The sequence below is a fragment of the Tupaia chinensis genome, unplaced genomic scaffold, assembly GCF_000334495.1.
Source record: "Tupaia chinensis unplaced genomic scaffold, TupChi_1.0 Scaffold000296_1, whole genome shotgun sequence".
Lineage (NCBI taxonomy): Eukaryota > Metazoa > Chordata > Mammalia > Scandentia > Tupaiidae > Tupaia > Tupaia belangeri.
In genome coordinates, this window is record NW_006159784.1 from 1953547 (window position 1) to 1975520 (window position 21974).

At 39.5% G+C, this 21974-nt stretch overlaps 1 protein-coding gene across 1 annotated transcript in view; it reads right to left on the reverse strand.

Annotated features, from left to right (window-relative positions):
• Positions 1 to 1468: 1468 nt before the first annotated feature.
• Positions 1469 to 21974, reverse strand: part of NCKAP5 (NCK associated protein 5) — a 732277-nt gene continuing 711771 nt past the window's right edge. The window contains exon 16 of the mRNA XM_027772766.1: positions 1469 to 2930. Coding sequence (XP_027628567.1) covers positions 2649 to 2930 — 282 coding nt within the window. The 3' untranslated portion in view covers positions 1469 to 2648. The remainder of the gene's footprint in view (positions 2931 to 21974) is intronic.

Sequence of the window (21974 nt, forward strand, 5' to 3'; positions counted from 1 at the left end):
ATCTCCCTCCATCCCCCCCCCCTTCCTGCGGCCCTCCTCTCCCGCCTCCGCACGTTCCTGGGAAAACGGCTCCGGAGGGGGGAGCGCGGTGGGGGAAGAGTAATTTTCAGAGGTTGGGAGGCAGGCTGCTGGGGGAGTATGAAGGCGCAGCAGGTGCTGCGGGGATCCGTCGGGCACCGACTGGGGCACCTGCGTTAGTAGGTTTGGAAGAAGGTGGGCAGGACTGGCCCTCGTCGCGCTAGTGTGCCTCCCTACTCTCCCTGGCGACTCGGTCTGGCCCACCCTGCCCCAGCTGTCGCTCTGCGATCCACCGGAGCCCCGCGTCTCGGGAAGCTGGCCGGAACAGGGCTCTTTCCCGTGCGCCTGGCGAAGTTGCACATCCGCAGGCTCCCCAGGATGTCCCATGCAGCCGTGCCTCCTTCCCCTAGAAGCCTCTCGGTCTTTACCTGGCTCGGCTTGGCTGCGGCAAGATGGGTAGGGGTGTGGTGGGGACCCTGGTCTGGTTAACGCGCTTGCCCTGCCGGCCCCTCTTTCGCCAGACCGAGCGCTCAGCTGGAGGGTTCATTGACACAGTCCCTGGTCGTCTAGCCAAGCCGCCTCAGGGACAAGCTCCGCGAGTTTCCATCAGAAGCAAATCTGGATGAAGAGGGTTGCTTTCCTCATCCTCTTCCTCTGAACTGCAGGGCAGCTTCATCCTGCTCTCCCCAAAGCCACTGGTCATTAGTATACACTCCCGCGTCCGCTCCGGTAAGATGCCATCCTAGCCCATTCATCTGCTGGCTGTCCCCCGCATTCCCCCCTTTCCGTCGAGTCCAAGTGACCCACCTTGCGTACTCCGGACGCGAAGGTGCTATTTCCGCCTTCCTCGCGGAGCCCTTCAGCAGGTGGTGCCTGCCGGAGTCCGCGTTCCCGCCCCGAGCGCGTTGGTGCTCCCGCCTCCAATCCCGCACACTCCCACCCCTTTCCCCCAAATCCCTAGAGAGCATTCATTTCAGTGCAAACAGCCTCTTAAGCTTTGCCCCTCTTTACATGCTCTCTCAGGCCGGGACGCAGATCATCTATTTCCCCATCCTGTCGGCAAAGCAGGTCTGGAAACAGGCTTAAATGACTTTCTTGTAATTCTTCTGCAGAGATCATTCCATATCTGCCTCAGGCTCCTCTCCCACGGTCCCTTCCCACTCCCCCACCCCCTTCCTTTCTTTTCTAGTCGGTTAACCCCTCAGGGAGAGTGAAATGCTTGACCATTACTCACTTGTCTGAGGACATACAATTGGCTAAATTACTATCTCTGGAGCACAGGGGCCAGTCTATTTGTTCCTTTGGGGAATTCATCTTTGGAGCAAGTGTGAGTCTGGATTCAAGTAACTGACTGGGCCAAAGGGTCCTTGAACGAGTACTTTTCAGTTTTCAGGATGCAATTCTGATATAGCTTTTATTCAGAAATGAAACAAAAAGATTTTTTTGACAGTATGAAAGACAGGGACATTTTACATAATTTTCATTTTAAGATAACAAAATCCAAACATAACAAATTGCACAAATTAACCAAGTAACACTGATCATACAATACTCTTTAAAGAAACAAATGTGTACTAAAGTAACCATATAGAATCCTAAAAATATTTCTATTATGCCTAGTTTACAAGCTCCTGTACAAAAGCAATTATAAATAGTTAACATCTAGAAAAAATACACATAAACTTTAAAATAGAATTTATCCTTACATATAAACAATCTTTGTAGGAAAAAAGGGGTATTAAAAAGTAAGAATTTTTCATAGCACCAACCATTTTATGTTTTTAAAAGTGAGCATAGCAAATAGAAATTTGCTTTCATTTCTAGAGTGGCCAGGTTTTAATAAAAAGAGCGGGAAGATAAAAATCAACACATAATATGCAGAATCATAGAGAAGCACTGAATAAAAAGGATATAAAGGAAATGTTTGGAAGGAAATTCTGCTGTTGGAAATAGAATTAGGTTGCTTTTGAAACAGCATCACCCTTCAGTCAGTATCCAGCACTTCAATACCTTTTTCATTTCTCCCTAGAAGCAGAATTACACTTATTACTACAACCTGAATCTCTCTGGCAACAATTTGGAAATTGCACTAAAATTAAAATTATTATCAAGTTGAGATTGCGAGACAGCGATTATTATGATCCCTCTAGTTTTACAGCAGGCTCTGTTTTAGGCTTACGGAGTATACCCACAAATAATTTGAAGACTAGGACAATGAACTTAAAGAAAGCTTTAGTTGCAATGTTTTAAAAAAATATATTAATATCAACTTCTAAGACTTAGTACATCAATTCAAGAGCATAGTACTGATTCAATTTATTGCTGTGTTTTTTTGTTACAAATATAATTTCTCTTTCAAAAAATTTACAACTTCTGTACAAGTATTAAAAAAAAGTGCAAAATTGTGGGTGTGTTTACTTTTAATTCTCTTGAAACACAACAAATGGAGTCAATCTTTATTGCCCTGTCAGAGAAGTAAGCTCTGGTGGGTTGCCTGCTGTGAATTTGACAATGTAGGCTCTAGTGTTGCAATAGTTTATTGTTGTCATCGCTCACCCTGCTCCCAGCACCATTCCCCCTCATTTTTAAAGTGTTCCGTTCCCAGCTCACTAAGGGGAAAAGCAAATCCTTTATACATCATTTGAACCTTGACTTGCACAGGAAGAGAAACTATCATATAACGAGTCACTCAAAGATTCCAAATTGTCTACCCCAGGTCTGTCTGAGCTACTCAAAGATGCCTCTTCATTTTTTTCTTTTTCCTCCTTTTGTCCTTCAACCTTGTTCAGAGAGTTCTTCTCTTTTTCTAATAAAATCACAGTATTGCTGTTAAATTTATTGAACGACTCCAGGGAAATTTTAGATAATCTATTCTCAGAATCTTCTTTTGTTTCTTTGACTTGTTTCAATTTCTGCAATAAAAAGAGGAAAATATTAGAAACATATTTCTTCAGAAATCAAGTTATCTTATCCAATATTCAATTATTGTCTGTATAAAATGCAGTTTAAAGGGATGGGGAGAACCGACAAGTTTGTAACACTCTTCTAGTATAATTAAAGGGAATAATAAAGCCAATTTTAGGGATAAATCAAGACTTTAATCATTTTACTGAGATAAATAGGTCTCAATTTGCAAACCATTTAAGTGCCACTTAATTTCATTTTAAATGGATCCATTCGAAATTTGTTCAGGTAAAGTGCCTTATTTTTCTTAATCAAAGTTTCAAATTCTTCTCTTTCCTTGCTAAGCATTAGTAGTACTTTTTCTAACTATGGAGAAGGATGGAATTTTAGCCAGAAGTTGTGGTAATTTGTAAAAAAGGCATAAAATCTCTAAAATTGCCATTAAATGTGAGTACATGTTAAACTTTGTCAGAAACATTACATTTGTATTTTGACCTTTTATGAGACTTAGTGAGTTGAAGGCAGTCTCCAGGTGTTTGAGTACAGACTCCAAAAGGCTAGAGGCTTAAAAATCCTAGTAAGTCTATGGTTTGGTAATCAGAAGTCTCGAATAAAACCAATGTATAGAGGGATAGCTATAGGATGTCACTAGTATCTGTAGGACTTCATAAACATTGCAGCTATATTCAATAATTATTGTAAATAAACCCTATGAAAGGAATATGTTCAGTTGCTCAAGTGGTTCCTAAGGTCTGAGGTGAGGATAGAGGGAAGCAAAGATGTAAAATCAATTAGGAAAATGAAGGTGCTCAAGCCTCTAGAACATTGCTTTCTTTTCCCTCTTTCAGGCAAAATTTCCACACAAATACAGGGTAGAAGCAGAAACAGAGCTTAGAGATGATAATAATAGCTAGCACTGATTAAGCAACCACTAGGCCAAAGACACTTAGCACATTTTCTCTATCAACCTTTTCACAAAACTGCAAATTATTTATTTCCATTTCGAAGACTAGAAAAACAAGACTCAGAGGAACCAGCAGATGGTGTAACGGTTACGGTATGTCACTGGGTTCCCATTCAGTCAAGGGTGGTTTGAGTCCCAGACCCAGCAGCTTAAAATTCACACCAGGTACATGTGCATGCATGCCTGTAATCCCAAGAGGAGAATGGAAGAGAGGGGGTTGCAGCGTGGTCAACCACTAGGGCTGATTTCTTGGTTTGTGTCTCTCTAATCTGTCCAGCAAGCACACATGCCCTATAGCAAAAATCTATTAAAAAATAAAATAAAAATAAAAATAAAGAAGAAGAAAAACAAGGCTCAGAGTGATAGAATTACTTGTCAAAGACTGCCCAGCATGCGAAGAGAACAGGATTTGAATTTTTGTCTGGCTTCTATATCCTTATTCTGTCCACTAAACCAGGCACTTATGTAATAGTAGAAAAAAATGTCCTGTTTTTCATTTTGGTCCCCGAATATTCCACTTGAATTACTTGCCAAACTATCTCTAACATATGCAGTTCTATACTCCACCTTGCCTCTAACCCTCACATCGGCATGTTAAACTTATAGAGGTGCAATAAGAAAATTGTATTTTGACCAGGCAAAGTAAAAAAGTCAAAGCCTATGGGTCCTCACATGCAAAATATTTAACAGAAAGAGAAAAAAAAAAAGAGAAGTGGATGGTTTTTGTATCCCAACAGCAGGTGCAGGCAGAACTTCTCTGCTATGGGAAATGGTGTAATTCTATGGGGACTTTTGAAAATCATTCTTGAACTAGTGCTTATTTCATTATACTATTACTGTGCAGAAGCGTTACTCAGAGAGCTGATTTTCTAACTAAAATGGCTACCTTGAAACCAGAGGCAGACTAAGGTGCATATTCCTAGCTGATTACAGAAAAGTGGCTCTATAAGTAGGAATAACTTCATGCAAAAGACCCTTTTTATGCTGTGTTAATTTGTAAGCATCCTTTTTTCCAAGAATTGTAGAGAATATCATTAAAAATGCATAGGGAGAAGAGGAAATGCTTTGGAGAGGGTATGAAGTTTAACTACATTTGCCTAATGTAGATAAAGAAATAAAGGACTTTAGTGAAAGTTCCTCCACACCTGAATGTCTTCTTCTTTTCTTTTTTCTTTCTTTCTTTTTTTCCTCTTAACAGGTCTATGTGTATCTCAAGTTAATTCAATGAACATTTACTAGAGAAGCTACCATGAGGCAGGTGGGAGGTTTTGGTGCTGAGGACACACAACTGAATGCAACTGTGTCCATTAGGGGACAGTTGAGACAGGATGTAGATAGACCTCAGCTTCAGCTTCATGGTGGCCTCTTTCACTTGCTGTGTGAGTGCTCGTAAGCATCCTTGAGTACCAAATGGTGGTAAGACACACATTTATTTCAAGATTGAAGTACGTATTAGAAATAGAGCACTTTAAGGCCCTCACACATATTAAGTGATTTGAAAATCTGGTTTCCAGATTTTTACTGTAGACACGTATATCAGGTTTTCAAGTCAATAGTAATCATAAAGTAGAGATCTTGCTTGGCTCCTGGTAGTGTGTGCTCATAAATCTAAGATAGGTCTTTTATTCTAGATCCATGGTTCTCAAAGTGGGTTCCGAGGTCAGTAGCATCAGCATCACCCAGAGTTTATTAGAAATTCAAGTTCTTGGATCCTGCCCAGACCCTATCAAAAATTGAGGTTTAGTAACCTAATGATTTATTTATTTATTTATTTATTTTAGAGATTTTTTTTTTTGCTGTAGGGCATGTGTACTTGCCGGAGAGACAGAAAGAGACAGAGTGACAAAAAATGAGAAATCATCCCCCCAGGGGGACAGCCACACTGCAATTCCTTCTCCTCCATTTTCCTCTTGGGAGTTTGGGCATGCAGGGACATGTGCCAGGCGTGAGTTTTAAGCCACAGGGTCCGAGATTCAAACAGCTCTCAGCTACCTGGGAGTCCAGCAATGTAACCATATCACCATCTGCTGGTCCCCTGTAATCTAATTTTAGTATGCCCAATGGCTAATTCTGATTCATGCTATAATTTGAGAACAATTGGTGTAGAAGAACTTAGAGTCTTGGGTGGAAGACAAATGGGTGAAAAGTACAGTTTGCTCTGTGAAGGCAGAGATGAGGAAAGAGTTAACTGTCATCAAACATCCACTATCTATGGAACAGTATGTCATTTTTTTCTGGGTGTCTCAAGCTTGCAGGTCTGTTTTTTTTAGTTAACATAACAAAAGCCTACGCCAGTTACGGAGGTTACAGAAATGAAGAAACAGGCTGTTATAAAAAAAAAAAAAAAAAAGGTCTTCTCAAACTTCCTTTAATTTTTGCAGTTTTGAGAAAAGGTGAGTGTGAAAGTATTTCATGTCTCTAAAGACAACATCATTGCAAAAGTGGCAATAAGGGCCAACTGGCATTCAGCCTTCGGGTGGGGGTTAGAGCGGTCAGGACCACCGTCAGCTCAGCAGCACTTGTGTTTAGACTCACGGCCTCCACTCAGGCCCAGCTGATTGCTGCTGTACAGAAATGTGGACCCAGATGGTTTGATTTCAAGGGTGAGGACATAAATCTAGATCAGTGTTTGCTTATACTTAAAATTCTCTGATTTTTAACTACTGGCTTACATTAAAACCAAACAATAGTAAAGAAAAAACCCAGACTGTATGTCCATTGCAATCTTTACATTTGTTTTGACTTTCTGAGCTGGAGTTATGTTTTATAGATTTTTAAAATGTCCTATCTCGTCTACTTTCCTCCACCCAAGCTTTCTCCTTGAAGGTCTAGCCCAGGCTAAGTAGTCAGTCATTTTCTCAATGAAGACTTCCTCCAGCATTAGAAGAATCTTAGCTCTAGGCTTGGGCTTCTCCAGGGATCCTGCAGATACAAATAAAAGCTGGAATTAAAGTGGTTTGTGCTCCTGCCTCTGTGTTGGGGCATACTGAACCAGCCTCAGCATTGGCTCACCAGATTTCAGCTATATATGTATTTTAATTTGAAGTCACATAACATTTCTATTTTAAAATCAAAGAAGGACTGAGGTCAAATAGTAATATGTTAAGTATCTATCTGGCAAATGGTAGCAAAATAACACACCAGTTTTCAGCATCTGTATGTGAAGGTGCTTTGAAAACTAATTATGGTAATAACAGTTTCTATTTAATTGAGTGCCTATTCTGTGTAGACACTCTGTTAAACTCAGTGCATGAATTATCTATTTTCATCTGCACAGCAATTCTATGGGGGTAGGTGCCATTAATATTCCAATTTATATACAACCGAGGCTTACACAAATTAAGTAACTTTTTTCAAGTCCTGTAGCCGTACAAGATGGAATTTGGATTTGAACCTAGGCGGTCTGCTTGCAGAGCCCAAGCTCTTAACCTCTATCTTGGAAAAGCATGTTACAAATGTTAGCCAGTATTATCTTTAAGGAGAAATATATGAAATAAGAATTACAAAACAACAATATGATAATAAACCTAGTAAAGATTGGTGTCTGCCAAGAATTATGTATGTTCCATAAAACATTGCCGTTTCCTTCATATGCTGTGCCTCATCAGAATTACGATAAAATTAATATACTACATTTGTCACCTATAGGTGGCAACAGTTGACTTTTTAGTGGGGCTTTTTATTGTGCTTGGAAATAAAAGTAAGGCTAAACAGACAAGAATATATTTTCAAATATAAAATAAATAGCTTTGTATAGTCTTAAAATTTTCCCATATTTTTAGTGTAACAGTAAAACTATTAGTGCTAATTGAAGCAAAAAGCAGATAGTAATGTTTTCTCCAGAAGTCTCTTGAGAATTATACCTTAACTAATTTAATTTCTTGTAGCTGAATAGTCAATCAATCAATCAAACCAATCTACTATGTAACCAACTTTGTGCAAATAATCTTGTGGGCTTGATTCTAAGAGATACTTTCATAGCAGGGGGTGCCCTTGGAGTGATTTTGAAGGGTACACAAGATGAAGATATATTATAAGGAGCAGGGAGGGGCTGATATACTTCCACCTCATATGTCCTTATTGCCTCTGTGCCCCACTCTGGAATCTACTCCAGGACTAGCAGTTGCCAAGAAGTCATCTTCTTGCCCTTTTAGATTCCATAATGGAGAGAGTCAAGAGTCACTGTAAAGAAAGAACTACGGAGACAGGTCTACCCCAGCAGGTTCTAAGAAACCCAACCAGACTCCGGAAAGTATCATCTCAGCACAGAGATCACAAACACGTTATTTTCCAGAAAGCTTTTCCCCTTATGATCTCACTTTGCTCTTACATCAGCTGGAGGGTGAGGGAGGCTTAAGCCAGTTGTACTTTACATGAGATATTTATGGAATCTGTGATTCACACAAATTCAAGTTAAAGTGAAATCAGACCTGAAAACTTAGTTTCCTGATTTTTTTATACAGAAAAGTATACCATTTTTTTTCATAGTCAACAATAATCAAAAGGTAGAGATTTTGTCTAGAGCAATATCCCAAAGAGTAGGGGGGATAAAATAAGAGGAGCTATGCCTGCTGCTATAAGGATGATGTGGAGAACAGGGTGAGACAGAACAACTCAAATGACAAACCTGCAAAAATAATAATAATAATAATGATAATAGCAATACCCATGATGGTATCAGCTTCCAAGAGATACATGTTAGATGTTTCCATCCAGAAACTCCTGTCCACAGTAGGGGAAAAACAAATAACAAATGTATGAAATAGCATAATCAATTATTATAAGCTGAAGGTTCTCTTTAATTATTTCAAGTAAATTTCCACCTGTTGATGATATCTTGAAAATATTGGTTAATGTATCTACTGTAGAATGTCAGGAGGAGATTCAAATTTATCTGTGGAATTCAACCACAGTATCATTCCTCAACTGGGCACTAACATAGCAAAGACTAGAGCTCTTAGCATGAAATAATGTATATAGGATATTCTTCGATGTTATTTCTTAGTTCTCTGTTGTTATAGAGATTCACTGCCAATCAATGCAAGAAAACATGGGCTAGGAAAATAATAGCCCTAGTTATAAAGTGTTTTTACTATGTGTCAGGGTTGAAAGCATTGCATGAATTATCTCATTTAATACTTATAGTAATCTCATGAGACAGTACCATTACCATCCCTACTATACAAATGGGAAAATATAAATAAGTCTAAATATTAGTCCACATACACATGGCTAATGAGTTAGGGAATCGATTTGGGTAGGAACATTCTGACTAAAGAACTTGGGATCTTAATCACTATGTATTACCAGGTATTTGGAAGCTACTGTGCAATTCCTGGCATTATGCTAATTAGCTATGTAACCCCTCTGACCCTTAGTTTCTTTACATTAAAATTTTTTTAATCTTCCCACTCTATTATAAAGCTCCATGACTCAAAAAAATTAATTAGGTGTCTTCTGTGCATCTGTTATTGGAATTTGAGGTGGCACAATAAATAACCTTAACATCCTTATTCCCCAGATTCTCAATGACTTGAAAAATAAGATAAAAGAAAAAGGCTTCTTGGAAGCTAAACTATCAGCTTTACTACAGAGAAAGCTTCAACTGGAGAATCAGGTTTCTATTTACAATTAAGTGGGTTTCTTAACTCTGGTTCCAAGAAACAGCTTAGAAACTGGCGTCCTGGTCTGGGAGGAGGGTCTCCTCATAAAGCCAACAGCATGAAAGGAAAGAACAGAATGTGATCTCCCGACAACCAGCCTGACTCTGGTGAGACGATGGAAAAGCCAGAGCAAGCGTTGGCAGTTCCCTCCCCAAGCTAGCTCATTCAACAAATCACTATTCCTTCTGAAGCAAAGTGAAGGAGGGAGCCCTAGAGACACCGGAAGTGTTATCCTACCAACTGCTTCCCCTCGGAAAGACTCAAACTGAAAAGAGGTGTCACCATGGTGCCCCTTACCAACGCTCAACACCTCTCCTTTTGTACAACATAGATTTTATCCCTACAGTCATATACATATGCTTTAAGGCCAAGAAGATGTAGGAAAATTTGGGTAGTTTTTTGAATTGGATTGTGTAGAGAACTCTCTCCCTGGGCAAAGAAATAGGGGAGAGGTGATTCAGCAGATGTGAAAGACAGAAGGACTTCCACTTAGAAGCAGGTAAGTCAAGGATAAGAGATGGTCTAACTAATCCAAGGTTTCAGGTTAGAGTTGAAGGTGTGTAGGCCGGCTCTCTCGTCTGGTGGTTAAGGTGGCCAGATCCCACATGGATAACCATGTGGTTCAAATCCCAGACCTGGTGGTATGAGAAACACACTGGGCACGTGTGCACATGTGTCTAAAATTTTAAAGGGAGGGAGATAGAGGAGATGAGATTGCAGCATGACCATTTCCTATGAGGAGTGCTTTCCCCTCTCCCTCTCTCTGTCTCTCTTTGGTGAGTACATGCACCCTCTAGCAAAATCATAATCATAATCATAAATTACAAAATAAAACTTGAAGATGGAATTAACACTGTCCCTTTTCTGATAGTCAAATCTTAGTCTCTAAGAGAATGGATTCAGGTTAGAGTTTTGTGTAATGCTCTCATTACGGGAATGGGAAGGACATATTTTAATCCGAGATCTCATAGTTGAAGACTGGTATACATCTGCAGGTCTATACTAAGTGATATTTGCTAGGGGCAGGCTAGCCTCAAGAGGAAAGATACAGCTGAAGTCATTTCTCTTTTCTCAGAGGCACTAGTTAATCTCTTCCTTAATGTCACCTCTTGCTGCATCCCTCGTGGGGCAGCTTCCTGGGCAAGACATAAAATAGAATGACCTTTGGTGAGCACTGGGAAGCCCTCCGCACTTTTCTCAAGAGTTGTGGTATTAACCTGTTAACCTGGTCAAATTCCAACTTGGATAATTACTTTCTCCCAGTGCTCAGTTCCCTCTGTAACCTCAACTGGACACATTACTCTTCACTTGCCCTTCTGAAAAATTAATGTGAGACGTTGGTAATAGAGAACCACTCTCCATCCAACCACACACAGGGAGATGTGATTCTGCACTTGGGAACAGTCTGTGTCCTGACTGGAGTCCTAGAGATTCTTCAGTATCTCCAGGGCAAAAGGGTTTTATTAGGTGAAAGAGTAATTTTCAGCTGAGATGTGGTTTTATGACTATATTAACTATATTGCTATTCTTTACTAAGATCAATGGCTTTCAATGACCTCTGCTGGAACCCCTGAACCCAGAGGGGAAAAAAAATAAGCTTACTTTTGGAGCTTTTGGAGCAATAAAGCAAGCAGATAGGTCAGTAGAAAGCTTAGGATTGCTAAAATAATAATATACCTCATATAAAGAAAAAGTGCAGTTTGGGGATAAACAACCATAAAGGACATTTAAAAACTATATGAAAAGGAATAAAGGAGAGAACATTTATTTCATCAAAAAGATGGGAAATATTCCTGTATAAAGAAAACAAGAGAAGATGTGGAGCCTTTTCCCTCGATGGGAAGAGAAAAAGGAAATAGAGAAAATCAGAGTTTGCTTATTGCTGAGAAAAGCATTTGGAAAGAGGAAAGGCATGAACCCTAAGTTGGGGTAAAATGTTTACATTTATAGGCAAAGTATTTTGGGATTTCTGCAAACTCTGACATTAGTGTCATCACCTGAAATGCTCATTTGAAAAGTTGTATTTTTTGTTTTCCAGGAGCTATGTAGAGTCACAAATCTAATTTAAAACATAGGTTGGTCAATTTCTCCAAAGGGAAAATGTGCATGGTTTTACAGTGGCCTGGAATGGGGGAAACATTTCAGCTCATTGAGATCAGCTTGTGTAAGTACCTTAACCTTTAACTAAATGAAGCAGACTTCTCTGTGTCACGAGATTCCTTTTTTTTTCTTTTTTTTTTTTTTTTGAGGGTGCTAATATTAACTAAAAATTTTATTCAGGAGTAAGTATTGAGCAGATCCTGATGCATATGTTCATTTTAGTATCAGGTTAATGATTCTAGCTGGTAAGAGTAAAGGCATCAAGCTTTTCTGCCTTTTATTTATAGGTACTGTTAGGAATAAAAATAAATATATGTGCTACTCCCTTGACTTAACAGATTGACTAGACTTTCTTCTTTGACTGTCCTTTCTATCATTTTATGCTTAAATATGATATTTATCTGTCCAGCAAGCTAAGCCATGTCTGGCTTAGATGTTAGTGTTTTTGTAGCATAAAATTCCATGAATTTTGTCAGAGGAAAACAGAGCAGGAAGGACCAATTGTGTATTCTCCAGAGAGCCATTTTCTTTTCTTTTTTTTTTCCTTTTTTTGGAGAGGTTTTTGCTATAGGGTGCTCGCCAGAAAGACAGAGAGACAGAAAGCGAGAAATCACCCCCCCAAGGGGGAAGGCCATGCTGCAATCCCTTCTCCTCCATTCTCCTCTCAGGATCTTGGGCATGCACGCACATGCATCCGGCGTGAGTTGAAGCCACTGGGTCCAGGAATGGAACTGCAGTCGATTACATGGGAGTTCAGCGACATAGCCATTACACTAACTGCTGGTCCCCATAGAGCCATTTTCTCACTTTGGAGTGATAGATTTGGAGTGAGAGATTGGCTACTCTAACAAGAAAAAAGAAAACACAGTTTTTCTTGGGTCAGATGAGTGTATACATATATATACATACATATACATATAAAAAGTATTTTTTTCTTTTCATGGAAATGATCATTCTTAAAGAAAATCTCCAATATCATCAAAATGGTGGTCATCATAAAATTATACCTAAATGTATAATTCAGCTACGTTCTTTTTATAAGGTATGCTGTGTCAAAGCAAGTGGAAAACATTCTGCTATTCATGAACTTATAAGTAATTAGGACTGGCCCCAGAGTTTAGTGGTTAAAAGAGCTGGATCCCACATAGCTGACCATGGTTCCAGTCCTGGTCTTGGTAGTTTGAAAATCATTCTGGCATGGGTGCATGCCTGTCCAAATAGGATGGAAAAATGGAGTAGAAGGGATTGTAGGGCAACCATGCTGTACTGGAGAATGCTTTCTCCCTCTTCCCCCATCTGTGTCTCTCTGATAAGCACATGTGTTCTTTGGCAGCTTAAAAAATAAGTTATAACTAGACAATCTGGAATTACTTCCAACAGAATTTAGTAGACCATTTAGGAGTCACAATACATTATGTCTCCCAATCTAGGCACTTTGCAGTACTCATGGAATCAAATGGGATGGCAAGCTGAAGTTCATTCTAGAGCCCATTGATATCTGCGGCTGTAAGAACTTAGATAGCTCATGTTATTTGCCTCCTATTGCAATTAATCGTTCAGTTCTAGAACTTGTTAGCTTGTCCTCTGGATAAAGTTATTTGATTATTGAATCCTGAGAGGATCTAGGGCAACTTAGAATTGGCACCAATTTATTGACCCTATTCTACAGAGAAAATTCTTGTAGAAAATTCTTTGGTGAGAATTGTCCTAAAGATTGAGAAATATCAAACTCTAAATTCTGTGTTGTATTCTAGTTTACAACAATAATTCAAGATGTTCTTAATTGTTACTACTCAGCAAGAGCTGTGAGTTATGCAGTGAGAAGATCTGCTAGTTGGGAGAATGCCACTCAGAATCCACCTCCATTCTGGCTCCCATCCCTTGCTTTACCACAGTATGACAGTGACCATCATTATGTCAACTATGTTCCCAAAGTTTAATTTATTCCTATATAGGGATTATTTTGTTGCTGCTTCTACCACATATTTACTTATTCATTTATTTATTCATGGATGCTTATTGAACATCTACTATGTTCTAGGTAATAGTTTAGACATTGGCGACATACAGAGATGTGGGAAACAGTTTTTGTTCACATAAAATTCACATAGTAAAGATTCTTTAAAATAATGTAAATATAGATTAAAACTTCAGATATATTAGAAAGTCAGTCCCTAAGAACTGCCTTACTGAGTTAGAAAAATTATCCATCTACCCTATTTGGTATGATAATGGCATTGAGAGCACAAATATACTGTCAAACTCAGTATATTATGTCAGTTATGGATGTGTTCACCCCAATCCTATTGTTTTTTAATTGCCAGAGTGTGAGTGAGAGAGAGAGAGACAGTGAAGGAAAGCAAGAAACTGCTGCCTGAAGAAATGCTGCAGTCCCTTCTCCTCCAATTCTTCCTCTTTTTGAGATTTGGGACATGCACACACACATACCCAGTATGTTTCTTAAAGTCTGGGTTTGGAATTTGAACTGTGCAGTTGGCCATGTGGGATCTTGCTGCCTTAACCACCATGACACATGCTGACACTAATCCTATTTTTGAAATAACTCTCTAAACTTGCTAAAGCTTCTTTTGATCTCCTTCCTTTTCAGTTTATAGCATAATTCAGGAGCCTGTTTTTCAGATTCCCTAATTACTATGTACACTCACCTTAACCTTCCTGAGTGTATTGGGTAGCTGGAAAAGTTATAATGTATTTTAGCATAGAAAAATACATAGTAACTTCTGACAAGCCAATAGTTACTTCAATATGTTTAAATCAGAATTTCTGCTCTGTTGAATTCCATATTGTTTTCAATAGTAACCAAATTTCATAACTTGATCCTTTACAGTTTCAACAGTTGCTGGTTTGTTTGTAACAGCTCATCCTGGTCTAAATGACCAAATTATCCACTTGTCCGAGCTTATATATATTCTATTGTATAGGCTCTTTTCATATCAATGTCTTACTTAGTTAAATTTCAAGCTTCTTGAGGTCATGGGTTAGATTTTGTTCTGCTTTCCTTTTCAGGTCCTGATACTGTGTCCTGCATAACTTAGGAGTTCAATGTATCACCACTAGATGTTTTCACGGCAGCAGGTTCTTCTAGACTTCACAGACTTGACCAGTGTTCGTTTCATGTCTGTTTTTCCAAGGTGAAGAGACACATACAGTAAGAACATCTCAGACTCCCACCTGATTTGTGACAGCTCTGCACTTTCCTGTTCCTAGGCACAGTTACAGTGGCAGGTATCAGATTCCATCTTAGCCTCAAGAACTAGAATGCTTCTTGGACTAACGGATGTTAAGTCTGACTCTTGGTTACTTTGACAATAGCAATATCCTCTCTGTCAAGAGCAAAGATATGGATGCCCATCCATGGCCACCCTACTTACACAGCTCTGCTCTGAGTTGCCTGGGACCTTCTAAATCTCTATGTGGGCTTTGCCAGTGGGTGGTGAGGCAGCAGCTACTATCTCTTTCTGGAAATCCAGGAGCCACAGCCAATACAATAAGCTTGTCAAGGAGCAAAATGTCACTGAAAAGAGCAGGCTCAGGATAGATAGTACATACACTGCCTCTACCATTCTCTTCATTGCTCCCATCAGTCAGCAAGTTCTGTTCACTAGTTCTGAGCCAGCCCCGGCAATTTGCTCACATTTAGTTATCTACCTTTTTCAGACAGGGGGTAGCTTGGTCATGTCTTCATATTTCCAAGTGAGAATACAGACATCATATTGATGACATTCCTCAAGGCTGCAATATTGACTGTTCAATTGATAAACCTACAAAGATAACTGAGTGTATCATATTAAAAAATTAAACTGTATGGGGGCCAGGTGTGGTCCGATGGTAGACTGTGACACTCTGCAAGGCAAACCTACATGGGAAGTTTTTGGCTCATGTCTAGAGACCTCTCTGAGTTCACTGGTCATGTACCTGACCATGATCTGGAGCTAGCTGGGGCTGAGGATGCGTTACAGAATTGGGATCCTACTGGGGAGCTCTTTCTTTTTTTCTCTGTTTCTCTCTACATGGAAGGAATAAATGAGCTTTAAAAAATAAGAAAGTCTAGGGATATCGGTCTAAGTATAAAATGCTAGTACCCAGCAGAACACAGATGCTTTATCGTCGTCTCCACCATCCAAAATGTATTTGTTCGGCAAACTATTACATTATAAAAGGTATTCTCTTTATAAGCCACCTCAGCTGGCTTAACGCCATGTTATGAGGTTTAAGTCAGCCCCTTGCTACAATAAAAATAAACTTTATTTATTTATTTATTTTGCCTCACACGCACAGAACAATTTACTTTTTAAATTAATGTAAAAGTGAAAGGTGCCCTATTCCGAGTGAAGTATGTCTGCCCTGCTTGGCTGTGTAAACACAACTCGATTGCTATGAGAATTAAATATGGATCAACAAAATCAATAGTTAATTGTGTAACTCAGGGTCTTTCATTTCAGATCTAATCTGTAAAGAAGGTCCAGGGGATGTTTGCTTTTGATTTTCTGAAAATATTATTTAAAACCCTTCTGTCAGGCAAAAAAGTTCACAGGGTCTTTACATTATTTCCATAAGTTATTTGGCTTGTAAGTAGTCAAGGTCATATTGATTGCCCATCCTCTTCAGTTTTCATTTTAAAATTCAGTATCTTTATCAGTCCAGCTGCGTCATTATGAGTATCTGGTTTGCACTTAGGCCAAACAAACTTTATGGCAAAAATAATCCAATGTGAAATATGTGCTTTGGTACCAGACATGGGTGAACTGGTTGTATAGTAGTATAAATTACTATTTGTTCTAGTTGACAATACTATCCACAGCAATTAAGTAGCCATCCACCCCTACTCCAAATCAGCAAAATAAACTGTTCTGGGAAGATGCCTGATTTTGTGTGACATAGTTAGAGGTGCTGTGGGGCTGGGTAGAGCCTACAGAAGGACAAATTTGCTGTCTGTTCTGACATTCCAACAGACCAGAAGGGGGAGGTGGTGCTTGAATAGCATCTAAAAAAATTTTTTTCCTCCCAATCTCATTAGGCCAAATGGAAGAGAAGGGAAGGAGGGCAGGGCGGGCTTCCCTTTGCAAAGGGAGTAGCACAATAACATTCAGAAGACCATGGGGGTAACAGATAGACCGCCTTGACCCTTGTTCTATTACAGCAGAGCTAAAAATGTAATGTTTGAACTTCTTTTTCCTTTAAAGTGTAACCTTTCATATAATAAGTTAGGCCTTTCTCCCTCTTACATATTGTTAGAAGCCTTCAACCATTTTCGGGACTGAAGGCAAAATAATTCTTGAAATAATGAATCATTTTTCTCTTGCCAGGCTGCCTAGAAATCCCATGATTATTTTGCTGTAGCAGACAATGACCTTCTCAAAGGAAACCTATCAAACACTCAAGATAAATAATGAGAAGGTCTCTTTCTCTTGCCTCAAGGAGGGAATTGCACAGAGGGAATGTTTGTGAAAGCATCAATATGTTCTTCCCAGGATGGGCAGCAGCAAGTCTAGGTGGGACAGAGCTGCTTATGTGCTTGTGTGTGACAGGTGGCCCAACTCAATAGGGCTTTTGGGTGATGTCTTTGGGAGGATCTTGGGGGAGATACCTAAACCCTTCACCCAATAATGTTAGAAACAAATATTTCTCTGGTGGCAGGCAGAGCACGTTTTAAACCTGACTCGTGAAATAATTAACTAAAGAAATAGAAGGTCTGGTTAATGCTGTCTCCCAACAATCTAGAAAAACATGGTTCTGATTTACTAGGCCCAGGAGCTAAGATTAATGATAATAGATTCCCTCTTCCCTCCACATCTCCACATCCCCAACAAGCAGCAAATACTGTGGAGGAAAATAGAGTTTTTCTTCTGTTGTTCTCCCATGAGAGCAAGGTTTTGTGAAGCAGGCAGACAGCTGCATCTGAAATAGCAACTTTAGCATGACCCAAGTGCTTTAGAGTTGCATGAGTGATTGGGACCAGTTTTTCAGGGCAAGAGTCACCTGTCTATCCTTTCATGGTTCTTATATATAAGTTTAGCCAATCTGTGGACAGCTGAAGACATAGACCTTAATTTTAGGAGTAGGTGCAAGGCCATTTCCAATTTTTTTTTTTTGGAGAGATTTTCGCTATAGGGTGCGTGTGCTCTCCAGACAGTCAGAAAGAGACATAGAGACAGCAAGCGAGAAATCACCTCCCAGGGGGGATGGTCACGCCGCAATCCCCTCTCCTTCATTCACCTCTCGGGATCTTGGGCACGCAAGCACACGCGCCTGGCGTGAGTCTTAAGCCACCGGGTCCAGGACGTGAACCGCGGTCGACTACGTAGGAGTCCAGCGACACAGCCATTACGCCAACTGCTGGTTCCCCCATTTCCAATTTTGAAATGAAAAGATATCTTAAAGATAAAGCGTCCTCTGGGACCAGCAAATGGTATAATGGTTACATAGCTGGATTCCCATGTAATCAACAGTGGTTTGAGTCCTGGATTAGGCAGCTTGAAACTCACACTGGGCACATGTGCATACATGCCAAAAATCCTGAGAGGGGACTGGAGAAGAAGGGACTGTGGTATGGTCATCTCCCCTGGGAGGTGATTTCTCACTTTCTGTCTCTTTGCCTCTCTCTGTCTCTACAGCAAGGGTATGTGCCCTATAACAAAAAATCTCTAAAAAAAAAGAGAAAGAAAGGAAGAAAGAAAGAAAAAGATAAAGAGTCCTCTAGTGAAAGAGATAGGGAAGTGGAAAAAGAGAAAGAAAATTCTCTATTGCTAGGCAAGCTTGGGATCAATGAGCTTAACCAAGTAGTAACCAATGGTGGTGGCGTAGGGGCAAGAGTGAAAAGCAATCTCAAAAGTAATCAGGATACAAATGATGCAGGGACTTGCAGATAACATTGCGATTGTTCAGCAACACCTTGGGAAAAAAAGGTCAGTAGCATGCAAATAGGTAGCAAGCACATTATTTAGCCAGTCAGCTGAGGATGGCAACAGGTTGAATTTTGAATACAGAAAGGCAGTCAGTGTCTCTATATTTTGGTGTTCTTTCTTTCCCTCTAGAATATTTTACCTATCTTTCATGATGCCCAACATCCATCCCTTGAGACTCGGGTGGAACAAATTCTCCTCTGGATCCTTTCCTGACCAAGAGCCCTAGCCAGTGTCTCCTGTTTTTCCTTCACTCTCAGGGCAGATTATTATCATTACCAGTTATCATTATTATCATTATTATTATTACCAGTTGCCTTTTCTGTGGATATTGGTTGTGGTGACTCAGGCTCCCATGAAGGATTGTGAGTCTATTTGTCTATGCATCTTTTGTGCCCAGAGCATGCCTGGCATGTGGGTGGTCTATGAATGTTAATAGAATAAAATAAATATACTAATTACATTTATTATTTACTGGTCATGTTTCTTTTTTCTATAACTTTGTCTTTACTTCTCTACTTTTCAATCTTTGAAAGTGACTGTGCTCCAAGAATGAGCTCCTATACTCTCTGGTGGAGAACCCATACTTATTTTCTGAAGGATAAATGTCTAATAACCTAGAGAACACTTAGGTTTCTTGTAGTCAGAAAGTGGAGGTAATAACTTCCTTATTAAGTAAATGGGAAAACAAACTTTGTTTTTCATAAAAATCTGGTTACTGTTCTACTTTCAAGGAACATTCCTATTGTCATAAACTAAATTCTTTGAAATAATCAGCAACACTGAAGACTGCAAGGATAGAGATTAAAACACATAAAGTAAGTAGAGATTATACCATTTACCAATAAAGAGACTATGTCAGTTATACAATACCTTTAAAATATCCAAATTGTTCTAGGTAAGGAAAAAAATCCTCACTATGAACAAAATGAAATGGTAATTTCTTTAGAATGAAGGTTGAAAATATTGGGATGGGCCTAAAGAATAGTGGTAGTCCTTAAAGTACATGACTGGTTTTGAGAGGCCTAAAGTGATGAAGTGGAGTCCATATGAAGGACTAAGTAAAGTGTTAGGGTTGCATGGGGAAAACTTTGGCCTGGGCTTTGTTCTGATACGCACAGAACTACGCATTGTGGGAGGAGACCAGTGTACAGGTAGCAATTTCTCACACATCAGAACTGGCACCGGCTACAGGAGTGAGGATGGAAGAGGAGCTAATTATCTTTTCTTCGACTCTGAAAACTCAGAGTTTCAGTTAGTTAAATGTGAGTGGGCTGTTGTTTCTTTTTGCTGGATTCAGTATCTATGATTTCTCTGTCACGTATATCTACAGTTTTCTTGACTGGGTAAAATACTTTTCCTTAAAGCAGTGTTAAAAAAGTTACTGGCAACATATTCCTTAAATATTCTTATTGGATGCTACCAAAGGATTATCTAAAATTATAAAACTAATTCAAAGACTGCTCCCCATTAGACAATGACTAGGAGAAAGATGTTGAAGTCCAAACTGCAAAGTATGAACAAACACACAAAAATACGCATCCATACACATGCACACACACACCCCTACTTCTCTTGATGTTTTGGGGGAATAGCTACGAAGTTTCATTTTAAGACAGGAAAAAAATAAAAATCACACTCACAAGAACATTTGAGTGTATTCTGGTCTCTTGGTCAGGGCCAATAAAGATCTCCTGCTGAGAGTCAACTGGAAAAGAAATGTGGTGAAAGATGTTACACTTTATGTGGTCTGAATGTGATTAGTGATTAGTGCTGGGAGCTTCAGCCCTAGGGGAATAGCAATCAGGGTTTCTCTTCTGCAACCCTGAACAACTACAAAACACCATTGGCTCCCATCCCATATGATGATGGGATATTAACTGAAAATCTAATTAATCTGTGAATGAATTATGGCTTAAGAAATACCATTTTATAATCAATTTGAAGTAAGTCCATAACAGAAGATAAGATGAAGAAAACGCCGTAAAATTATGAGAGGTTGGTATATTCTGTTCACTGTGACTGATGATTTTAAGGGGGATAATTTTACAATCCATCAAATTTTTGTCATTTCAAAAATCATGCCTCCCAATGGATGCTGTAAATTAATTTTAGAATTTACATATTTATTAAAAATCATATTGAAAACAGCAGGAAGTGAGCCCCATTTGAATAATAAAATAACTTGTTATTCCGTTGTAGATAAAAAAAAAAAAACCTGAAATTAAAAGATTTTATTTTCAGGTATTAACCACATAAATTACTATCTGAATTAGTTAAACTAAGAATTAATATTCATAAAGGTATTGAGAGTTATTAAGATAATTCCCAAATTTCCATTCTGGGGTGGGGGTACAAAACAGGTCTTAAAATACCTAAAATCTAAGAAAAACAGGGATGTGAGGACCATGGCTTGAGAGTTGGAAAATCAGACAGGAAAGCCTATGGTTTGGCTTTTGGATGGAGAAGACTTTGACTTCATTCTAAAAGTCTCTCTCTCTCTCTCTTTTTTTTTTTTTTGGAGAGAGATTTTTGCTATAGGGTACGTGCATTCACTAGAAATACAGAGAGACAGAGAGATAGAAAGCAAGAAGTCACCCCCAGGGGGGGATAGCTATGCCACAATCCCTTCTCCTCCATTCTCCTCTCGGGATCTTGGGCATGCATGCACACGCACCTGGTGTGAGTTTAAGTCACTGGGTCCAGGACTTGAACCATGGTCAACTACATGGGAGTCCAGAGACATAGCCATTATGCCAACTTCTGATCCCTGAAAGTCTCTAAGTAATACTCAACTTTATTTCTTATTTGGCTGAATTCTCCACCAAGAATGTAAGACTTTCTAAGGTACAGAACATCTTGGAGGGCATTGGTGGCTCAATGGTAGAATTCTCCGAGGTACAGAACATCCCAGATGTCTGCATTAGCCATTGCTGCTGAGGGGCTGGTCATCAGACAGGGTTGCCCCTAGAGCATGTAGAGAAATAACTGGAAGGGCATGGGGGTGATGCCACTCTGTAGCTGTGTAAACACAATCATATACTCTAGCAGTGGTATGCTAACCTTTTGGGCACCAGGACTGATTTTATGGAAAATAATTTTTCCAAGACAGACAGGGGGGATGATTCAAGCTCATTCTGTTTACTGTGCACTTTATGTCTACTATCATTACATTGTGATATATAATGAAATAATATACAGCTTTCCATAATGCAGTATTTGCAGCTGCTCCCCAGCATTGGCATCACTGCTTCAGCTCCTCCTCAGGTCATCAGGCATTAGAGTCTCATAAGGGACACAGTAAACTATATCCCTCCTATGTGCAGTTCACAACAGAGTTCATACCACGAGGAGAATCTAATGGCGCTGCTGATCTGAGAGGCCATGGAGCTCAGGCAGGAA